This window comes from Antechinus flavipes, chromosome 5 (assembly GCF_016432865.1).
Source record: "Antechinus flavipes isolate AdamAnt ecotype Samford, QLD, Australia chromosome 5, AdamAnt_v2, whole genome shotgun sequence".
Lineage (NCBI taxonomy): Eukaryota > Metazoa > Chordata > Mammalia > Dasyuromorphia > Dasyuridae > Antechinus > Antechinus flavipes.
In genome coordinates, this window is record NC_067402.1 from 24367434 (window position 1) to 24386872 (window position 19439).

The 19439-nt window shown below is 38.5% G+C and overlaps 2 protein-coding genes across 5 annotated transcripts in view; one reads left to right on the plus strand and one right to left on the minus strand.

Annotated features, from left to right (window-relative positions):
- Nucleotides 1-6914, plus strand: part of AZI2 (5-azacytidine induced 2) — a 35026-nt gene extending 28112 nt beyond the window's left edge. For 3 of the 4 annotated variants that reach the window (XM_051963464.1, XM_051963467.1, XM_051963465.1), the window contains 3 exons: nucleotides 752-870; nucleotides 2571-2624; nucleotides 4755-6914. In XM_051963464.1, coding sequence (XP_051819424.1) covers nucleotides 752-870; nucleotides 2571-2624; nucleotides 4755-5122 — 541 coding nt within the window. In that variant the 3' untranslated portion in view covers nucleotides 5123-6914. The remainder of the gene's footprint in view (nucleotides 1-751; nucleotides 871-2570; nucleotides 2625-4754) is intronic. The other variant, XM_051963466.1, reaches the window with a different exon arrangement.
- Nucleotides 6915-13839: 6925 nt separating this feature from the next.
- CMC1 (C-X9-C motif containing 1) overlaps nucleotides 13840-19439 on the minus strand; it is a 72784-nt gene continuing 67184 nt past the window's right edge. The window contains exons 3-4 of the mRNA XM_051963189.1: nucleotides 16893-16983; nucleotides 13840-14396 (exon numbers count right to left, since the gene is read on the minus strand). Coding sequence (XP_051819149.1) covers nucleotides 14276-14396; nucleotides 16893-16983 — 212 coding nt within the window. The 3' untranslated portion in view covers nucleotides 13840-14275. The remainder of the gene's footprint in view (nucleotides 14397-16892; nucleotides 16984-19439) is intronic.

Below are 19439 nucleotides of genomic sequence, written 5' to 3' on the forward strand. Positions count from 1 at the left end.
GATTTTTGAAATGGGGATAATGAGGCCTGCAGTTCCTCTGTTCCCGTGCTGTTCTGACGCTCGATGGCAAGAATCTGGGCAGAGGCCCTCTGGGTAAATAGTGCTGTTCTTTGGCCTCTTTTGCAGCAAGAACCAGGTCTTCTCTCGTGGACCACCAAAAGCAACAAGTTGAGGTCTATTAGGCATGAAACAATTGTAATAACTCAAATGTAAATAGGTATTTATTTTGGCTTAGTAGAAGTTAAATGAATCTATATATCATATAGGTATAATTTGAATTCATGGTTTCAAGATTGTAAGAGTAAAATATCAGATTCTGAATGCCAGTTTGCTTTTGATTAAACTTCATACATTGATAGGTACCACTGTAACAATTCACCGAGTTATTTTGAAAATGGACAGTATATTTTCTGTATTTACATTTTTGCTTGTTAACATAAATTGGAATGATTTATTTTCTTTTTAATAAATGATTCAGGTCAAATGAGTCACTTAATGCTATTAAAAAATTTCAGTTATGATGCATACTTGATTTTTTTAATCTCTTCATTCAATAATGCATGTTCCTTTTGCTCCTTTTTAAAAAAAATTTAATCATGGTTTTGTTAAGTTAGTTTATATTTGTGCATAAATTCCCAGAAAAGTGATTATGTTCAGATCTACTGTTAGATTTATAACTTTAAGGCTGGAAGACTACTTGGGAAATTAAAAGAAATAGTGAACATTATGTTTTTTACATTCTATATTTCAGTGATAACATGCAACATGCTTACTGGGAACTCAAGAGAGAAATGTCTAATTTACATCTTGTGACTCAAGTGCAAGCTGAACTACTAAGAAAACTTAAAACTTCATCTATAATCAAAAAAGGCAAGTCATCACCAGAAAGAAACCTGGTTTTTAGCCTTTCAGTATCTTTTCAGAATGTTATAATTTGAAGATGATAAACCAGAGGATAATGTGTTTCAGGCTACCTGTTTTCTGCTTTGACTGTAGTAGACTCCGAGTGGTCAACTTCACATGTAAAGGTGTCGCTGAGATATTTTTTTTCCCTTTCGTCTTGTATTCTTTTCCCCTTGTGGCTTTTTTCTTTGCCAAGTGTTGCTTATGTGAGTAAGGCTGAGGTTACAACTTCTTCTCATAAGAACAAAAGAAGGCAGCTGGCCTTATGTTTTCTGAAGTCCAGAGTAGGCATATATTATGCCAAGTTAGAAAAGTCTTCTCAACTTTTTTTTTATATTTTTGAAAATAAAACATTTTGTTGAACTTTTTTTCTGTTTTGCCAAACACGAGAATTTCTAAAGCATCTTTGCACATAGTTATATTATTGCTTAGAAGATAAAGTATTGATATATTAAAATTGGCAGACTTTTATTTAGCTTCTCCTAATACAAAATTGCACTAACTTTTTGTTTTCTCTCTAATACACATTTTAGAACTTTGTATCATCTGATAATAGAATCCAAATTTATTAATTAGGTTTTTTTTTAATCATATATTCCTTAACAGCTATAAATCTTAATTCCTTTAAATATAGAAGAATGAATTTTTTGAAAAAAAATCCCAACTTGAATTATTTTATAAAGAGAAGAATCTTTTCATAAGGTTACCTCCTAATTATTTTAACTTGGAGTTTTGAAATTGAGTTTTGCATGCGCTATTTTTCTTAAACCACAAACTACATTTTTAGTATAATTCTCTTTGTAGCAATTTTATGGAATAATATGTTAAGTGTAATTTTGCTAAAAGAAAGTGAGAAAAGACAAGGCTTTGAAAAAGCATAAAAACCCTCTTATCCTAAAGTGGCACTATGTCACATTTGGCTCTGCTATTAAGCTGCATGACCAGGACAAATTAATATCCTTAAGGCTCAGTTTTTTTTCATCTATAAGATGGAGATAGTAAGACTTGTAAAGCTTGTTATGAAAAATACTTTTAATCCTTAAAGTATTATGGAATTATTTTTATTATCATTGTTGTATTGATTATCATAATCAGCTCATTTATTGGCTAGTCAAAATGATTTCACCATGTACTTGGATCTTACTTGGGCTTTAGAATAGTTGGTCTGATTCTTTAAGTAGGAAATAAATGACGGGAGTCTGATTTCTTTCTTTCTTTCTTTTTTTCTTTTTTTTTTTTTTTTGCATTTTGGGTTAAGTGACTTGCCCAGAGTCACAAAGCTAGAAGTATTAAGTGTCTGAGGCCAGATTTTAACTCAGATCCTCCTGACTTCAGGGCTGGAGCTCTGTCCACTGTGCCACCTAGCTGCCCTGAGAAGTCTGATTTCTAAAAGAAAAACTAGTAACAGTAGCCCATTTAGAAAAGTACCTTTGGCTGTTTTCTTGGGTTGAACTGTGTTTAATGAAAACCTGGGGACTATTTCTCTGTCTTTTGCTGCTTAAATCAATAGACAGGCTTTCCCAGCTTCTGGGGGAAAGGGGGGCAGGGAGAAGGTGTTTCCTTGAGAATTGCCACTAGATTATCCTGTGACTTCTCATGAGTAATATCATTTCTGGTGCTCAAGGCCATGTATTTTCCAAGGCTGATTTTCTCAAGTGTGAATGCAGGCTCAAGGGAAGTATTCCCATCCACTGAACATGCTGCTAGGAGCGGAAGCAGAGGTAAGACTTGCATAGGTCTTTCCCCTGCTGCCATGTTGAACCTGATGTTGAGCAGCGCTGCTTCCAACCCTGCCTTCCCCACCTTTCCTGCATAATTGATATAATTTAAAATGCAGTTCTTCTTGCTTCTTTCCAAACTGCATCATATTAAGCTTTTGCTATGTATGACTTTTTTTTGAGCTACAAATAATTTTTTCTTCTAATCTCGTCCACCCTTTAGTTTGGTAGGGGGAAGTTTATAGTACCTCTGCCCCATTTGGAACTAAATAGAGAAATAGCCCTTGCTATTTCTAGGACACTGACTGTGTACTATGCATATATTTAGCTTTGGATTTTTTTTTTAAAGATAGTCTTTTATTTGGGTGTGTGATAAGAAGAAATGGACTCTATGCCTACATTATGCCTACAAATTGTTCATATTTGTGACACTGAGATGTATGCTCAGTTTAAGTCTGAGCCCCCCACTTCATATTTTCATCTAAAATTGGAACTGCCAAAAAACTGATTTGACTTTCTTTACACCCCAATATTTGATACCCAAAGTTGAGTAGTTTTTGAGCTGTAGGCACAGGACATGTGTCAGTCTGAATTAATCCTCTCACACTGCTAGGTTCTTTTCTTTTTAAAATGCAGATTATAACCAGTTACATCTTTTTATTGGTTGCTCTTTGAGTTCTCTAAAAAGGACAGAATTTATTATATTGTAAAAGCTTTAATGGGAACCTTAGTTGCTTTTTAGAATGAAAATACATAGAAATCTGGGTATGAACTTCAAGTACACATTTATCTTTCTAAGTTGAAAACATACCTTCACCAAAACCCTATTCAGATTCTTCATTATGGACAGAGATGAGCCTGTGCTCTGAAAGGCTACAAACACTAGCTGAAGGTGAGCCTTGGCAAACACTTCCAAGTTAGATTTCAATGAAGGCCGAAAGGTTTGTGATTGCACTGGCTTTGCCATGATAACTTTCTAAAGTACTTTGAGATACAGGTGGGTTATGATTAGTATTGCTGGGGAAAAGAACCACACAAAGAAAATTGCAATGTTATTTTACCATTTTGAAATGTTACAACAAAAATTGTACAAACTATAGGAAGAAACAGCATAATGCACACTAAGTCCAAAAACAAAATAAGTCTCTGCTTAAAAATTTTTATGCAACAATACTTTTTTACATAGGGTAGCCAAGGAGATCCCAGGATCAGGAAAATTAAAATCTGTATTTCACTAATTCTAAATGTATAAAAGTTTGAAATTGAATTTGATTTTTTTTATTTACTGAAATCAGATGAATAATCTACAAATTTTGTATTTCATTATTATGTACAAGCACTTATTTGTAAATTTCGCCACAGATTTTCCTTTTTACTTAGTGGTTTATTATATCAGTTGACTTGACTCTTGGGTATTTCCATTTCTTGGAACATTTAAAAATTTTCTCCTATATCCCCGAGTTAGATTTTACTGTACTTGTTTTAGATTGAGGCATTTGTTTTTGTTTGGTTTGCTTTTTAAATAGGGGCTTTTGTCGCAATTACTGAATATACACATACAATAGTTACTATTTTAAAATTTTGTGTTGAGAAGCACTTAGATAATTCCTCTGAAAGTAAAACAAAACTCAATTGACACAGAGCCTATTATCTAACACACTCATTCATTCTACTTAAGGACAGGTTTGCCAAACAAATGAATAGCATGGACCAAATTTTATAGGAAATGTTTAACCTTCAGAGAACCTCAGGACTCACAGACATAGAAAGAAGGAACAAGTGAAACAGTTTTTATTAGAATGAAGTTTTGGTTTTAAAAAAAAAGATGTTTAGGACCTTGTTTTTAAAAAAAAAAAAAAAAAAAAAGCACTTTCTGAGGTCTATTTGTATCTGTTTCACAAAAGCCCTTCAGGAGGCAAGGCTGCTGGTCCCTAACTCCTGCTAAGTGACCTGTCCAGTCCAGCTCTTCTGCTTACTCTACAAGTGGTACTGGATAATCCCAGGGTTCTTGACCCAAAACCATACTTTTTCTTCAGGGTTTTATATTTGAAAATAATGGCTTTAATAAAAAGTTGTAAAATTCACCCTGGCCTCTCTTATTAATCTACCATCTACCTTGTTTTCCCTTTGCAGCTTGTGCTCCAGTCCAGTGTATGGACGACCTGGTGAAGGACTGCACAAATTTACATTTGGGGTCTTTAACTGCGACCTACAAAAGACACACCCCTCTTTCCCCGAATGGCAAAGCCTTCTGCAGTGCCATGGCTTCTCCTCTGTCTGCCCAGTCGTGGGCAGAGAATGAGAGAGTCAGTCCTGGTGGAGCTACAAACTTTCAAGAACAGAATTCTTATGGCAGAAATTCTTTAGAAGACAATTCATGGGTATTCCCAAGCCCCCCAAAGTCTAGTGAGACAGCATTTGGGGAAAGTAAAAGTAAAACACCTTCCCCCAACCTGCCTCACCTGGATCAGCATAATCCCAACTGCCTTTACAAGAACTAAGTCAGAAGAGACTGGTGGTCACCTTGGCACCGGGAGGACGGGCACAAGACACCGGCGCAGCTGGCCCCCTGGCGGCCTCGGGTTCTGGGGCCATCTTCGACTTCCAGCACGCTTGGATTTGCACATTCTGTCCTGCAGTCGCGTAGTTGAGTTTGTAACTTTTCAGTCTAGACTAAAACAACCGGGCTAGCCCACTCTATTTTAACAAGTATAGACACATGCACTACTTAATAAATTACAGGAATTCTCTTAGTGTTTTTAAAGACAACTCTACCTTTGATAACAATTGCTGTAGATTTAGGCATCTCAGGTAAAGAAAAATGATAGCAACTAGTTGTTGAGCTTGAGTTCAGAAATATACACAGGCTTTGTAAGGTGTCTAAATAATAAACATCTTCATTCACAGGAATAATGGGTTGCTGGAGTTTTGATTCAAATCATGTAAATTACAAAAAACAAATCCTGCCTAGGAGAACAAGCAGCTAGTAAAATGTGTTTTATTTCCCATTGGTCTTTTTATGAACACAGATTGTGAAAGTATTGGTACAGAATAATTGTTCTATGGATAGTTGATTTCCATAGGCCATTTTACTTCAAATCTTTAGACTTGGAATTGCTTTCTAGGCAATAGTACTAGAATAGCCATCATTTCTAAAATACTAGAATGGTCATCATTACTTCTGTGTGATTTTAATTCTGTTTACAACTGTTTACAACCCAGACTGCTCAATCACTGGAGCTGGCTGGCTGTGTTCAATAGCTCCCTTGAGCTTTCAATTTAAAAGTAAGATTTTTTTTTTTTAAAGGTTAAAAGAAAGACAAAATATTTTTTTTTCTCTTGGTGAGAAAACCACATATTACTAATTGGATAATAGAGGAGTCAAGTCAAAAATGTTTTATAATTTTATACATCAGTATGTTAAGAGGTATATGTCAATATTTAGAACCGGCAAAAGGAATAAATTGTCTCCAAGTGATAACACTAGCTGCCTTTTCTTTAGTAAAGCAGTTTAATTTTTAAACTGGCACTACATTAATCCATGGAGAACATTTCAAATTTAGTGAAGAATCATTAATTGCCAATGGAATTTCGGTGGAGTTGCCAGAGTTTTTTGCAAGTGCTAACTGCAAAGAACACTTGACGAGGATGGAAGAAACAGCCGGCCTTCCGGGGAACTTTCTGGTAGGGATTGTGTATCTGTTCATTTGAACTGGACATCTCCTGGTGGAGAGATCTTTTTGCTTTGGGATCTCGAATGCCTTTTTTCCCTTTGCAGTATTAGGCAGTTTGGTGTTATTTAAACTCAAAAGAATTCCTCAACCCTCCTGCTGTATTACTGAACAGCATACATAAACAAGACCAGATATTGTTTGTATCTTTCTATTATCTTACTCACGTATACTGGCTTGTCTGTGATTAATGGAAATGGTGTCAGATGCTGGAATTTATTCTGACCAATGAACACAGCTGACTCAAGGGAGTACAATCTCTTGCAAAGTAATAGAACAAACCCAATATGCATAAAACAAATACAAGTCACTAGGCTTTAGCTGATAGAACCAACTACCTGTGTAATAACAAAGTGGCAGAAACTATTTCTCATGTGGCTGCATAGACTGTACGTTATGTCTGATCTCTAATGTAGCTTTCCTGATGTTGCTTTTTCTTAACCAAAATTGAGTTTCCTTTTTAAAAGTAGTAAATTGGGAGAGACGCTGGCTTGGATAACATTCTGAACTATACAAAGATGAAATCATATTGTTTGATTTAAATAAATTATTTTTATTTGAATATGACTGCATGTGAAATTCTTTGTGTTCCATTTCTTGTGACATGTTCCTTCATTCCTTCCTCCCTCCCTCCTTTCTTCCCTCCTACTTGATCTATCTCATGATGTTGTTTTCTAAACATAACAACACATTTCTCTTATTGTTTGTTTTTTAATACTTGTATCCTCTGGCACTGGGAAAATTGCTTTTCTCTACTAACATATACAACGTACACTGGAACACAGATTTACAGGGCTTACACTTTGAAGTCACTGCTAATTAATGAGAGGGATTAAAAAATGAATGAAATACAATCTCTCTACTCCAGAAGCTGGCAGTCTTGAAGGGTCCCGTAGCATTCAATAGAGATAAAAGTTATCAAACAATTTAAAATGCTCTGTAGCCAATGAAGTCGTTAGGTTATGTCTAAAAAGCAATTTTTTGTAGACTGGAATAACTTCTTCTGGGGGCATAAGCCTAGTTAGTGATCTCTGTCTGCAAAATAAGATTTCTTTGTTCTGCTTGTCAAATCAAAAAATGCAGTAGAGGTACGAAAAGGGATATTGAAAGAATTGTTTTTTTATGGAAAGAGCATTGGACTGGGCATGAAAAGATCTAGATGATCTTGGTTTCTCTATTAAGCACTCAGAATACTGCCACATGTTCTGGGAGAGTTAATTGTCCTATCTTTAAAATTGAAATTGCTTAGATTTCTTTTGCTTAGAAATTGCTTAGAAAAAACTTAGATTCCAGTTTCATGGAAACAATGATGTTTGTTAATAGGATACGACTCCTACACAAATTAATACATATAACAGAAATGCCCTGTGGTGTTCCAGGCGGAAAACACTCAATACTGACAGGTACAGAGAGTCCATCAGATAAAGTTTCATGTATTAGAGATGCATTTGAACAGTGCTGCCCTTTGCAGGTGTAGACGTTTAACATGTGGGTCTTAGGAGAGCATTTATTAAGTACCTCTTAGGATTAATACTGAATCCCAGAAAACAAGTCTTCAAAGAATGAACATCGATGGCTTCTATTAAGCTCCTCTTATGATTGATGGTCCCAGAAAACAGTCTTCAGAGGATGAATGCTGACGGCTACTCAGAAGGGTGACAGAGAAGGTATGGAGGGCAGTAGCAGGCTGCAGTCAGTATGTTACCAACAGAACTGGGTACAAGTCGCCTCAAGTATGTCATCATAGGATTGTATAAGCAACATAATGGAGTTTGTCCCAGTAAGTAAAGAGCAGCTGACGGTTCCTGTGTTGTCCAGGCAGTATCAGGAGGAGGGTCTATGGATGGCTACCTTCCCGAGGAGATGCACAAGAGAACATTTTCAAGAATCATCCACTACCATCTTGATCCACATCAGAAGCATCAAATAAGCCTCAGGCTTCGGAACCAGAGGCAAAATTCGGAAGTATTTCACAAAATATATGAAGCATGGATAATATTCACATGTAGTTTTCTAAGTCACAGGGATCCTTATTATGGTTTAGGAACCTGTTTCTATTTGAGTTTGACACTACCAACGTATATCATTGGAGGGAGTCTCATTAGACAGAGATGAAGAAATGCAGCTCAGAGAGACCCAGTGACTTACCTGTAGTCACCCAGCCAGTGATTGTCCAGAGTAAGAATTCAAATCCAACTGTGAGTACTTTAGATTTTCTGTTCCTCCACTTTATTTCATACCCTATTATTTTTCCAATTGAACTGACTGCTACCCGCTGGGAATTTTATTTTCTACCGGAAGCACTTGCTGGAGCCGACAAAGCTTTGAATCCATTGGCTGATGGAGCCCCCAAGATGATCCTGTGAAGAAGGGGGTATTCTCATTGGCTGGAAGAGCCCGGGATCACCTGAGTCAAACAGCTGAGGGAGATGTGGATTCTAGTTGTCCCCACTCTTAAGTCCAGCTCTTGGGCTGCTCTGCCACCTACAAATGTTGCTCTTACTGATCCTCACTATAGCCCTGTGAGGAAAATGCATCAACCTTGCTTTACAAATGAGGAGACGGGCTAACATCAAATGATTTGCTCAGGATCACAAAAGCAGAAGTCCCTGAGGGAGGATTCAAGTTGCTTATGGTTTGCCGTGGCTGTCACCTTTATTTAAAAAATTCCTTTGTTTCAGGAAGGAACATGAGGCCATGGAAAGCCCTGGGCGGATTATGAAAGCCAATCTCTTTTTCTGTTCCACTCAGGGCCCAGCTCATCATCCATTTGCCACGACTGTGTTTTCTAATATCGATTGGCTTAGCTGTCGGTGTTGGCCATCCAACTGTTATCTGGACAACAGGTGTCTTCCCATTTTTCTTGGATAGGTCAAACTCTTGAGCAAATAGAGGTATCTTTTAGAGGGGTCTGCAGTATCCTTGGGCTTGATGCAATCGAAATAAATAATCAACATAAAGTAAGTATACTGGAATCTTGTATTTGCCACTTTTTGGTCAACCATGACGACGAAGATAAGATTTCTTATAGAATATCTGCAAAAGCTTGCTTGTTTCCTTCTAGAACCTTCACCAAGGATGCACTTGAAGCAAGAATAATTTTTCTCATTTTGCAAAAATGGGAAAATGGACAGAGGGGTCAGTAGTAATTTATATTCTCTTGGTGATTTTTTTTTTTTTTTGAGTAATCTCATCTGAAAAATCCCATTTATTGGGATGCTCTCATCTTTCACTGTTCCCTCAACGTCCTCAAATTTGTCCTCCTTAGTATATCCCTTTTCTGAGAATCCGTGGTCCACGTGTGATTTTACTTCCCAGCTTTACATCCTTCAGGACATCTCTTTTTTCACAAAGCCCACCTGGTGCTGTGAGGCTAGAATGCGAATGTGATGGCCCCATTGAAAGCACTGTGAAAAGTTTCACACAAACCAACCTTACACACCTTTGCCACTTTCATCCAATGACTTGGCTCACTTGATTCTTGCAACAACTTCTCTTTGGGCTGTTTGTCTAAGCATTGTTTTAAGCAGGAACACCACTCCATCTCCACCATTTTCCTCTGCAAGATTTCCAAAGGCATTCATATCCTAAACTTTTAATGCCCTTGACCTAACTTGCCACTTGGCAGAATCAAATGCCTCATGGCAAAGCAATCTCCTTGCTGTGACAACTGATTTACATTGGCTGAACTTCCTTAGCAAACTGAGAGTTCCTGTCATAGCCACTTTAATCCGTTTCTTGTGTTTTGAAGTAGATCAGGCTGTAGTTAACTTCAATTACAGGCCATCTTTTCTCATTTTCATGCTATATTCTCATTTGATAGTTTTTAATCGGTGTATTAGTGAGTGGTCTGATGATCTGATGTTTCAGTAACTTATGTCAGTAACCAATTATTTCTTATTAAAATAAAATATATTTATTGCCTTCTTGTGATGTCATTCATTGTTCATTATGTACAATGCCCCGACCTTTTTTAAGGATAAAAGGCAGATTTTGGCAGTCTGCAGATCTTTGGCCTACATTTTCTTTTTAATTGAATGTCATTATTCTAAATCTAACAAACAGCACCTTCTGCTCCCTCATCCATGAGCATTTCCATGTACAATAGTTTTATAAAAAGATTGTATAAAAAACTGAATCTGTTGCATGCCGCTTGATTTAAATAAATTGTGTATCTAATGCATCAAGCCATCACTTTCAGAACTCTCTCACTTTGCTTCCTTCTCCCCTGTTCCATGGGTACTTTAAATGCTGTTTTAAAGGCATTCCTTTTTCTTTTGGACATCACCATCACTAGTCCTTTGCCTCTTCAAGAAAAGCTCCACAGTAAACGTGGTCAAGCACAACAAATCCACAGTGACCAAGTCTCCCACCGCTCAAGTCCAGCGTTCTCAGGACACGGACACTGTGCTTCCATTATAGGAAACGTGAGTGGCCCCCGCTGGGAGGAGAGTTTCAGCACTGTCTTCCCTTACACACAGTTGTGCAGTGTTAGTTAAGCAAGCTTGTTCCCCCTCCTTCCCAAGTCTCTGACGTGATTACGTCAGTTTTTACTTCCTGGCGCAATGTTTTTCATTACATTCAGACTGAAGTTTGAGCTACAGTCCAGCTGATAAGTATCCTCTTAGTTTCTAGGTATTTTCTCTCTCCCCTTCCTCACTCAGCCCTTTAATTGTCTACTCAAGATAATGAGATTCTTTTCCTTAAGATTCTTCCCTCCACTACTTGCCATCTGGGAAAGAGGGTAAGGGAAGGAGAGGAAAAATTGAAACACAAGCTTCTGCAAGGGTTAATGTTGAAGAATTATTCATGCATATGTTTTGAAAAGTAAAAAGCTTTAATAAAGAAAAAAAGAGAAAGTGAAATAAAAATTAAAAATAAATTATATATAATTTGGTTCCTTTAAAAAAAAAAAAAAAGATGCTTCCCTCCAAGAATTATCCTCCCTCAACCCACCTCCTGTCTCCACCTGTGTCTAACCTTTCTTCTTAACTCCTTTACAATTCCCTCTCCTTCTCTGGTCCCCTTTATAGCAAAGTTTGTCCAAAGGAATAGCATTCAGTTGTGGCAGCACTGTGTCTTCCGGGCCCCCAGACCAAGTTCTTGCTGTTGTAAGGAGATGGAACAGGGGAAAGGAGTGCTTGTTGTGCTTTCCTCACAATTGGTTGTGAAGGTACAGTTCAACAAATACTTTAGAATTATCAGTAAATTTCAAATTATCATGTAAATAAGGGCGATTTTTTTGGTTGCCTGGAGAGGAGGAAGAACCCAGAAGAACGAGTGGTCAAAAATATCAGATGCTTTCTAAGGAACCCAAGAGGAACTGAGAAAAACACTTTGGGTTTGAGTTTGTAGTTTCAATAGTATGGGGAAATAACAGATGACAAGGCTGAGAAGAGATTAAAGCGATCCAGTGGGGGCATTGGGCAACTACTTTATAAAATAGGAGTCGTCATAAAGGGGCAGAGAAAGGTGGGACCACTGACAGGGCTGGAAATTCCCTCTGCATCTAGGAGATCTCACAAGTTTGTAGTGAGATGGAGCATAATGAGAAGACCTTAAAGATGCATGACTGATGACACAAATCTTCCACGTGGATGATCAGTGAGGATTTACCATTAATCTCACTAAAGCTGTCACGATAGTGTCATGTTTACAAATGTCTCCTCTGAAACCACCACCCTAGGATATAAGAGCCAGTCAGGAAAACCAATGCTGATAGAGAGTAAGTGACCTTAATGGTAGTATATGCCCAAGTCTGGATTTGAACTTGAAAGGGGAGACACTTTTAGTCCAAGGAAGTGAAGGACAGCCTGAATCTCTGATTTAGAGCATGGTTTTAAATGCAGACTAGAAGTACTGAGGAAGACCTTGCCAAGTTTGGGTGCCATGTTAGCTGTTCCCATTGGAGGGGACATATTTCAGACCTTCCTTCCCCGACTCTCAGTGATCTCAGGGGTCTGCCTTTTTGCCTTTCTTTGTTCTCCAAAATGCTCAGCTCGTGCTGGCAAGGAGTACTTGATTAACAAATGCTTGTTGACTAGCTGATTAGAAGCTGCGGATGAGAGTCAGGGAAGCAAGTGAATCACTATAAGAATGGAAGCCCATGTAGCCAGAAATGGGGAGAAAGATTGAGGGTCTGACTGTACATCCTAAGGACCTTCCCTCAGATTATCTGTGACCTCGGCAGACTTCAGCTTTCCCATCTATAAAATGAAGATCTAGCTCTGGAAATCCTAGGATTAGAACAGGTCATGAGGAGAGCAAGGAACAAGTCTAGGAAGGAAGGGAAGGAAACAGAGGAAGATGGTGACGGTGGAAATACGACCTCATCCACGATCAGAGCTGGAGGCCTGGGGAGGACAAGGGGCTGTGACAATACCGGGAGGGGGCAGCAGGGAGGCTTCTAATGGAGGGCCCTGGGACCCAGAGAGGGACGATGGCAGGAGGAGAGCACTATCAGGTGAGGAAGTGAGAGTAAGCATAACTCTTGGCCACAATGATACACCACTTGTCCCTTTAACCTATCAATCCATTTTTCCATTTTAGATTTGCCTTTTCTGCCATCTTCTATGTGCAAGATTTCTTGAACCAGAGAAATTTCAGCCATATCTGTAAATCACCTAGCCCCCCCCCAATTAATGCTCTAATTTTTCTCCCTCCTCAATTTCATTAGATTGAACTAAATCAGCAGACTGAGAGAAGTTTGCCAGTTGGAGAATTTAATTTTTAAGTTTAAAAAAATTAGTTCTTTATTATATCAATTTTGGAAATTTAAAATTCCACATAATTTGCTTAAAGGTTACTTGCGTTGAATATCTTAAAAATGTTAATAATCATTTTAATTCAGAAATGAGTGTTAAGTTTCCTTTTTTGAAACTAGCATAAAGCTACCTATGCTTTAAAAATAAATAAATAAAAGAGGCAAACAGTATGTAAGTTTTCCAAGAGGTAATTAGTAAGAGCCACATAACGGTAAACCATGAACACCAAAAGATGTTTTAAAATGAGAAAACCTTTCCAAATTGACTCAAAGATTTGAGTGTCTACTCTGAAGTATTATAGGGTAAGAGGTTAGGGTACAAACTGCCCCAATAAGCTAAAGCTATTTAAACTTACTTTATATTATATCACATTTCCTCCAAAAAGATTTCTATTACAAATTCACATTTTAGAGTATTGAAAGACTATGAATTCACATTGTATTCAACTAACATTCTCTTCTTTCTTTATGATCATTATTTTCTTGTTATATTGACTTTCACTTGGCACTCTAAACCAAGGAGTAGCTGCCAATCAAATGGATGCATATCTGATGAAAACAAAAGGACACTTGGATTCAAATCCACTTTGGACAGAATCTGAGACTTATGTCTGAGAAAATAACAACTGAGGCTGGAGTTATATTCCTGTGTCACTCCCCTAAAAGAAGTGATACACTGATTAAATATTTAAGGAGGCATACCAAACTGTATCAGGCACTGAGGTAAAGTGTATACAAAGGGAAGAACCCCTCAGATTTTATTATCAAACTGTGGAATGAACCAAACACATCCATTCATCTATCAAATGATTCAACAACAAAAGGTTCTTGAGACATGTCATACAATGGAGGGGGAGCGGAGTGAAACCCATACAAGTGATGGTAAAAATGAGCAGAACTTACACATCCACAGGCAGGAGGGAGGGAATACATCCACCTTATTCATAAACACATTTCTTCTATGCACTCATAATCTAATCAATAAATTAAAACTTTATTAAAGAAGTGTAATAAAAGATATTTATTTCAAACAACAAAAATATATCCATAATGTTAAGGGACAAACCTTCTTGCCTCATGCTTTTGCCATTAGAATAGAGTAAAAAATTATTCATAAATTCAATATTCAATATTGAAATAATTCAAAATTAACTATTTTGTTACATGCTGGTAGGAAGCTTTTGCAGCCTGTTCTTAGAACGAATTCCAGTTCTTCTGAATTCTTCTCTTTCCTTCAAATATTCCATTTTGCACTCTTCATAAAAATCTGGGTTTTGATAACTATAAAAAAAGAAAAAGAAATTAGTATGAAAATCTTAAAAATAGAAAACAGCAAAATTTCAATATAATTATTAGTAGGTGTAGGAACAGTACAAAGAGTTAAACAGAAGCAGTAGTAATAATAGTAAAATACCTAGTTTATCTCAAATAAAATGACTATTTTTAGAAGAATAATTAAAATAAAAGACTACACTGCATTTTTTTCTCTTTAATCATATACTTCACTTAAAAAAGATAATGACCCTCGTTTCTTTCCTTTTTTTGCTACCTCATTTCCCTTTGCCTGCTCACTTATTCCATGCTAGTGTCATTTTCCTGTTTCTATTCCCTCTCCTCTACATCTTTTCATACAGGTCTTCTCAGGTTTCTTTGAAACCTTCCTTTTCTGTCATTTTTTATACTGCAAAAATATATTACATTCCACATACCACAATTTTTAGTTATTTCTCAATAGGCAGCGAGTCCCTTAGTTTCTGTTCTTATTTACTATGAAAAAGTCTTCCAAAACTATTTTGATACGTGTGGCTCCTTTCCCAATTTCTATGATTTCTTTGGATTGTATAAAAGCACAGGAATACTACTACTACTATGTCAAAGAGTCCGCAGAGTTGGTGACTGCTTTCCAGAATAGCTACATTAATATCCAGCACTACCAAAAAAATATGCCAATATACGGATTTCTTTTTTTCCTTCTCTTTCTTCTTCCTATTCCTTTTCCTACTCCTCTTCTTCTTTTTTATATCTTCCTGGCCAATCAGGTGGGTATTAGAGAGAATCTCAGAATAGCTTTGATATTTCATTTCTTTTCACATACTTTGGCCATTGGGTAATCGTGCTTTTTCTTATAAAATTTGGATCTGTTCCTTACAAATGGCTCACAGAACCATTATCAAAGAAATTTTCTGTAAAACTTTTCCCCAGTTGTTTGTTTATGCAAAAGCTTTTAAACTGCATGTGACCAAAGTTGTCAATTTAATCTTCGGTTCTCCCTGCTTGGTCACACTTTCTTCCTTACCTGCATATTTGAAAGGAAATCACTTTGTTCACTGATTTCTGCCAGACTGCTTTCCGGTTTTGACCAAATCCTTCGCCCTCTGCAGCCTGCTCACCTGGCCTTCCTTTAGCTCCCTTGGCTCTCCTCTTACACTTCACTGGTTCTTGCTTGCCTTTACCGGCCCTGGCCCGCTGAGCCAGGGTGCTGTCCAATGATCCCCCCGTCTGCTCTGTGTTCCTTCCCTCAGTGGATCACCAGTTCTCACAGACCCAGTGATCCCCCCAGCTCCGGTCTCCCTCCTGACCTCTCAGCTTCATTACTCGGGTTCCACTGGACAGCTCAGCATTCCACATCCCTGCCTCTGCCACCTCATTTCCGTTCAAAGGCACCAAGCTCCCCACAGGGTCACCCCTGACTTCCCTATCCCACCCATTGCTGAGTCTCTGATTCAAAACCCACATCTCTCCTCTCCACCTTCACAGGGCCTTCAGCTTAGCCTCTCTTATTACCTCTCATCTGGGCAGCTGCATTGAACTCCTAATTAATCTTTCTGCTTCCAATTCCCACTCATTTTGTAGGCCTCCGAGGGCAACATTTGTATCATCTCCAGCTTGACATATTCTAAACAAAAGTCACTTTATCTCTCCCCAGTCTCCTCTCATCATCCAGGTAAGTCACTTTTGATCCTACTGCCTATGCAGTCCTTTATCCCATCAGCTGCCCACTCTTACTAATTCTACTTCCATCTACAATTCAGCCATCGAGTTCCACACAAGGACCACCCAGTTTTCAGGCTTTCATCACCTTTGACTTGACTTTTCCAATAGCCATCTAGTTAACTGCCCTCAAAGCTCTTCCCCATCCAACCTATCCTTTACATAACTGCCAAGTGGATATTCCTACACCATTTTGCTGCCGAGTCATGAAACTACTCAAGAAGCTCCAATAGCTCACTATTATCTCGAGGAGAAAATGCATTCTCTGTGTTCAGCCCTTGCCAATTTTCACATAAATTACAAAAAACAGGCTCGTCATTGTCTCCACGTGACACTTTCACTCCATCTTCATGTTTTTTCGGAGTCTGTTGCCCATTCCTGGACTGCATTTCCTCCTGTCTCTCTCCACCTCAGAACCCTGAATTTCTTTCAAGGCTCAGCTCAAGGGTCCTTTCCTATGTGAGGGGTTTTCTAATCCACCTCAGTGCTCGAGCCTGGGAAATTACTTCTTGTCTCTTTTGAATCGATTCTGTATGTGCTCATCTGTGGACACGTTCCACACCCTTGAAAGGCAGGAATAGTTTCATTTCTGCCTTCTTCACTCTAGCTCCTGTACCATGCTTGGCATACAACAGGCACTTAATAAATGCTTGCTGACTGGTCCATTTATCCAAGAAATGTTTTGTCCCCATGAACAAAGGTCTCCGGATTCCTTCTCCAGATACTCCTAGTATCTATTTGACATACATAAGGAAACAAACACATGGCACTGATTCAGTTACTTACTGTGCAGTTAGGCATTCTTTTAAAGCTGAATTTTCTTTCTGACATTTTACCACCATAAGAAAGCCAGAGTCTTTGCAGCATTTCGTAAAATCTGAAATGAAAAGTGACCAAAGTATTATTGCAGTAAGCAAAGAAAAGATTTTCATCATAAAAAAACATTAACTCAATTTTAATATTGTATTCAGCAATTTAAGGATGTCCAAGACAGCACATTTATTAAGGGCTGTGCTAGTAACAGTTCTTCTCTAAAAGGACTTGATAATTTAGTAGATTTAACTTGGTTCTTTTCTCCTTCATTCTCTAAGAGTCCAAAACAAGCTCGCATCAAAGTGGAGGGGCGGTAAGTCTGACTGTGGCTGACCGGCCAGCTCTGCCATAGCTCAAGTACAACTAACCCAGGTGAACATTGGGAATGAAGGAATCTCTAAATCCAAATCTCGCACTTCTTTTGAGCTGCTGCAGTTCGGCTTCCCTCACAGACCACGGCCTTCTCCATCACACAACAGATTCCAAAGTTCTTCCAAGATGCCCGGAGAGGGCCCTTCTCTCGCCCAGGGGAGCACGTGCCCTGTGGGTTTGGCCACTGGAGCTGCTCTTGGCAGCAGGCTGAACACTTGGCAGTTTAGCTCGAGAAAGGAACTTGGTTTCTACATGTTTATGCATGTTCGGGTGCTTTGTGTGTATACTCATATAGAGATACATGCATGTAAACATGAATGTTCAGACAGCTGATTCCCAATTAAGATATGGTGACATTAAGGACGGCTCTTTGCTGAAGCCTCAGGGACGTGGTGATGGAAGGAATCACGCCCACCCTCAGAGAGGAGCCACAGGAAGGAGCAGGGGATGGGTGAGAAGGGTGGCTGGGTCAGCAAGGAGAGGAAGCAGGATGGCCTCCACTACTGTACTGACCAGAAAGACCTGCGTCCTGACCACAGGTTTCCTGCTCCACCTTGATCTTGCAGAAGTAACACAAGATTGTTTGCTTTTACAGGTTTGAACAGAGAGACTATTTTTAAGTGTTGATAAGTAGGTATAGGACTTTGCCTTTTACCTCATGTAAAGTATCAATAACCAGTCTGGCAAAACAGGAAATACCCTGCTTGATACTGAAAACCATTTTTTCTCCAAATCTAGTTCTTGTTAAACTGAGAAGTTTACAAGAGACTATGTTCCTGCTGCCTTATTTCTAGATTGTTTTTTCCCGTACCATCTATGAGTACCAAACTAAAGACCAACAGCTCCACACGGCAGCATTGTTTTGTGTCCTGAACAAATCTGATAAAGGCATATTCTCTATATTTTCTCACTTGACCAAATCTGCTCTTCAGGAATAACTGTGACTGGCCTGAAGCCTCAAGCTGTTTGTAAGGTCTTTGTCACTTGTTTAGCAACAAGGTTTTAATTAGGATCTTTCCTTCGTACCACATAGCAAATTAGCACACTTTTATATATCTAGAGTGATGTTGCTAATACTGCCAACTAATTTCTCAAATAGTATTCGGCAACAAATCCAATTTAAAATTCTTCTGCCTTTCATTACTCACAGGGCCAAATAATGTTACCATGTTAAAAAGCAGAACATATTATTCTACAGGCAAGTCACTGAAATGATAATTACGACTACAGACAAGTGTCTCAGCCCACAGAGAGAGCAGCCTGACCTGCCTCGACAGAGGAAGCTTCCCACACTCACCAAGGAAATCACAGGTCAGCACAGAACCAAGCAAAAGCAAACCCCAAACAAACACCAGCATATTGGGCAGCCAGGGCTGCACTGCCAGTGGAGGCCAGTCGCTACTGAATGAGTCTAAAAGCCAGAGGATGCTAAGTACACACTCCGACAGCCCCATGCAGAATGAGTGTCAGCACATCCATCACTGGACCTCTGCTGGTACCAACTTTCTGACAAACAGTAAAAATCTGGACCTGCTTCTAATCCTACCTTCGCAGATGAACACTGCAGATGAAACCTGGGGAATTGGTTTATTTGAACTAAGTTGGGCAAAAGGTGGAACAAAATTATCCTCCTTCAATTGTTTCTGACTCTTTAGTGAACCAATAAATGCTGATTGTAGGATTTTCTTAGCAAAGATCCCGGAGGGGGTAAGGCTCTTGCTCAGGGTCACATAGTCAGTACATATCTGAGGCTCATTTGAACTCAGGTCTTTTTCCCTGCCTCCAGTGCTCACTCCCAGATACATCCTTCACTTTACAGAGGTGACACTGGGCTACAGAGGCAGCCCAGCCTCTGTGTGTGGTGGGTGGCACCTCAGGTCTGCAGTCAGGGAGACTTGTTACCAGCTGTGTGACCTGCCTCAGTTTTCTCATTTGTAAAATGGGGCAAGAGAAGCTGCCTGCCAAGAGATATTATTTGTAAAATACATAATCAGCCAAGTGCCTGGAACACAGTAAGTATTATGTAACTTGTGATAATAAATGTGAACTTTATTTTAGAATTTTAAAAAAGAAATTAACTGGCTTGAATAGCAATGCTTTTTTACAGGGAAAAAAAAACCAAAACAATAGTTCCTATTTCTTCAAAAA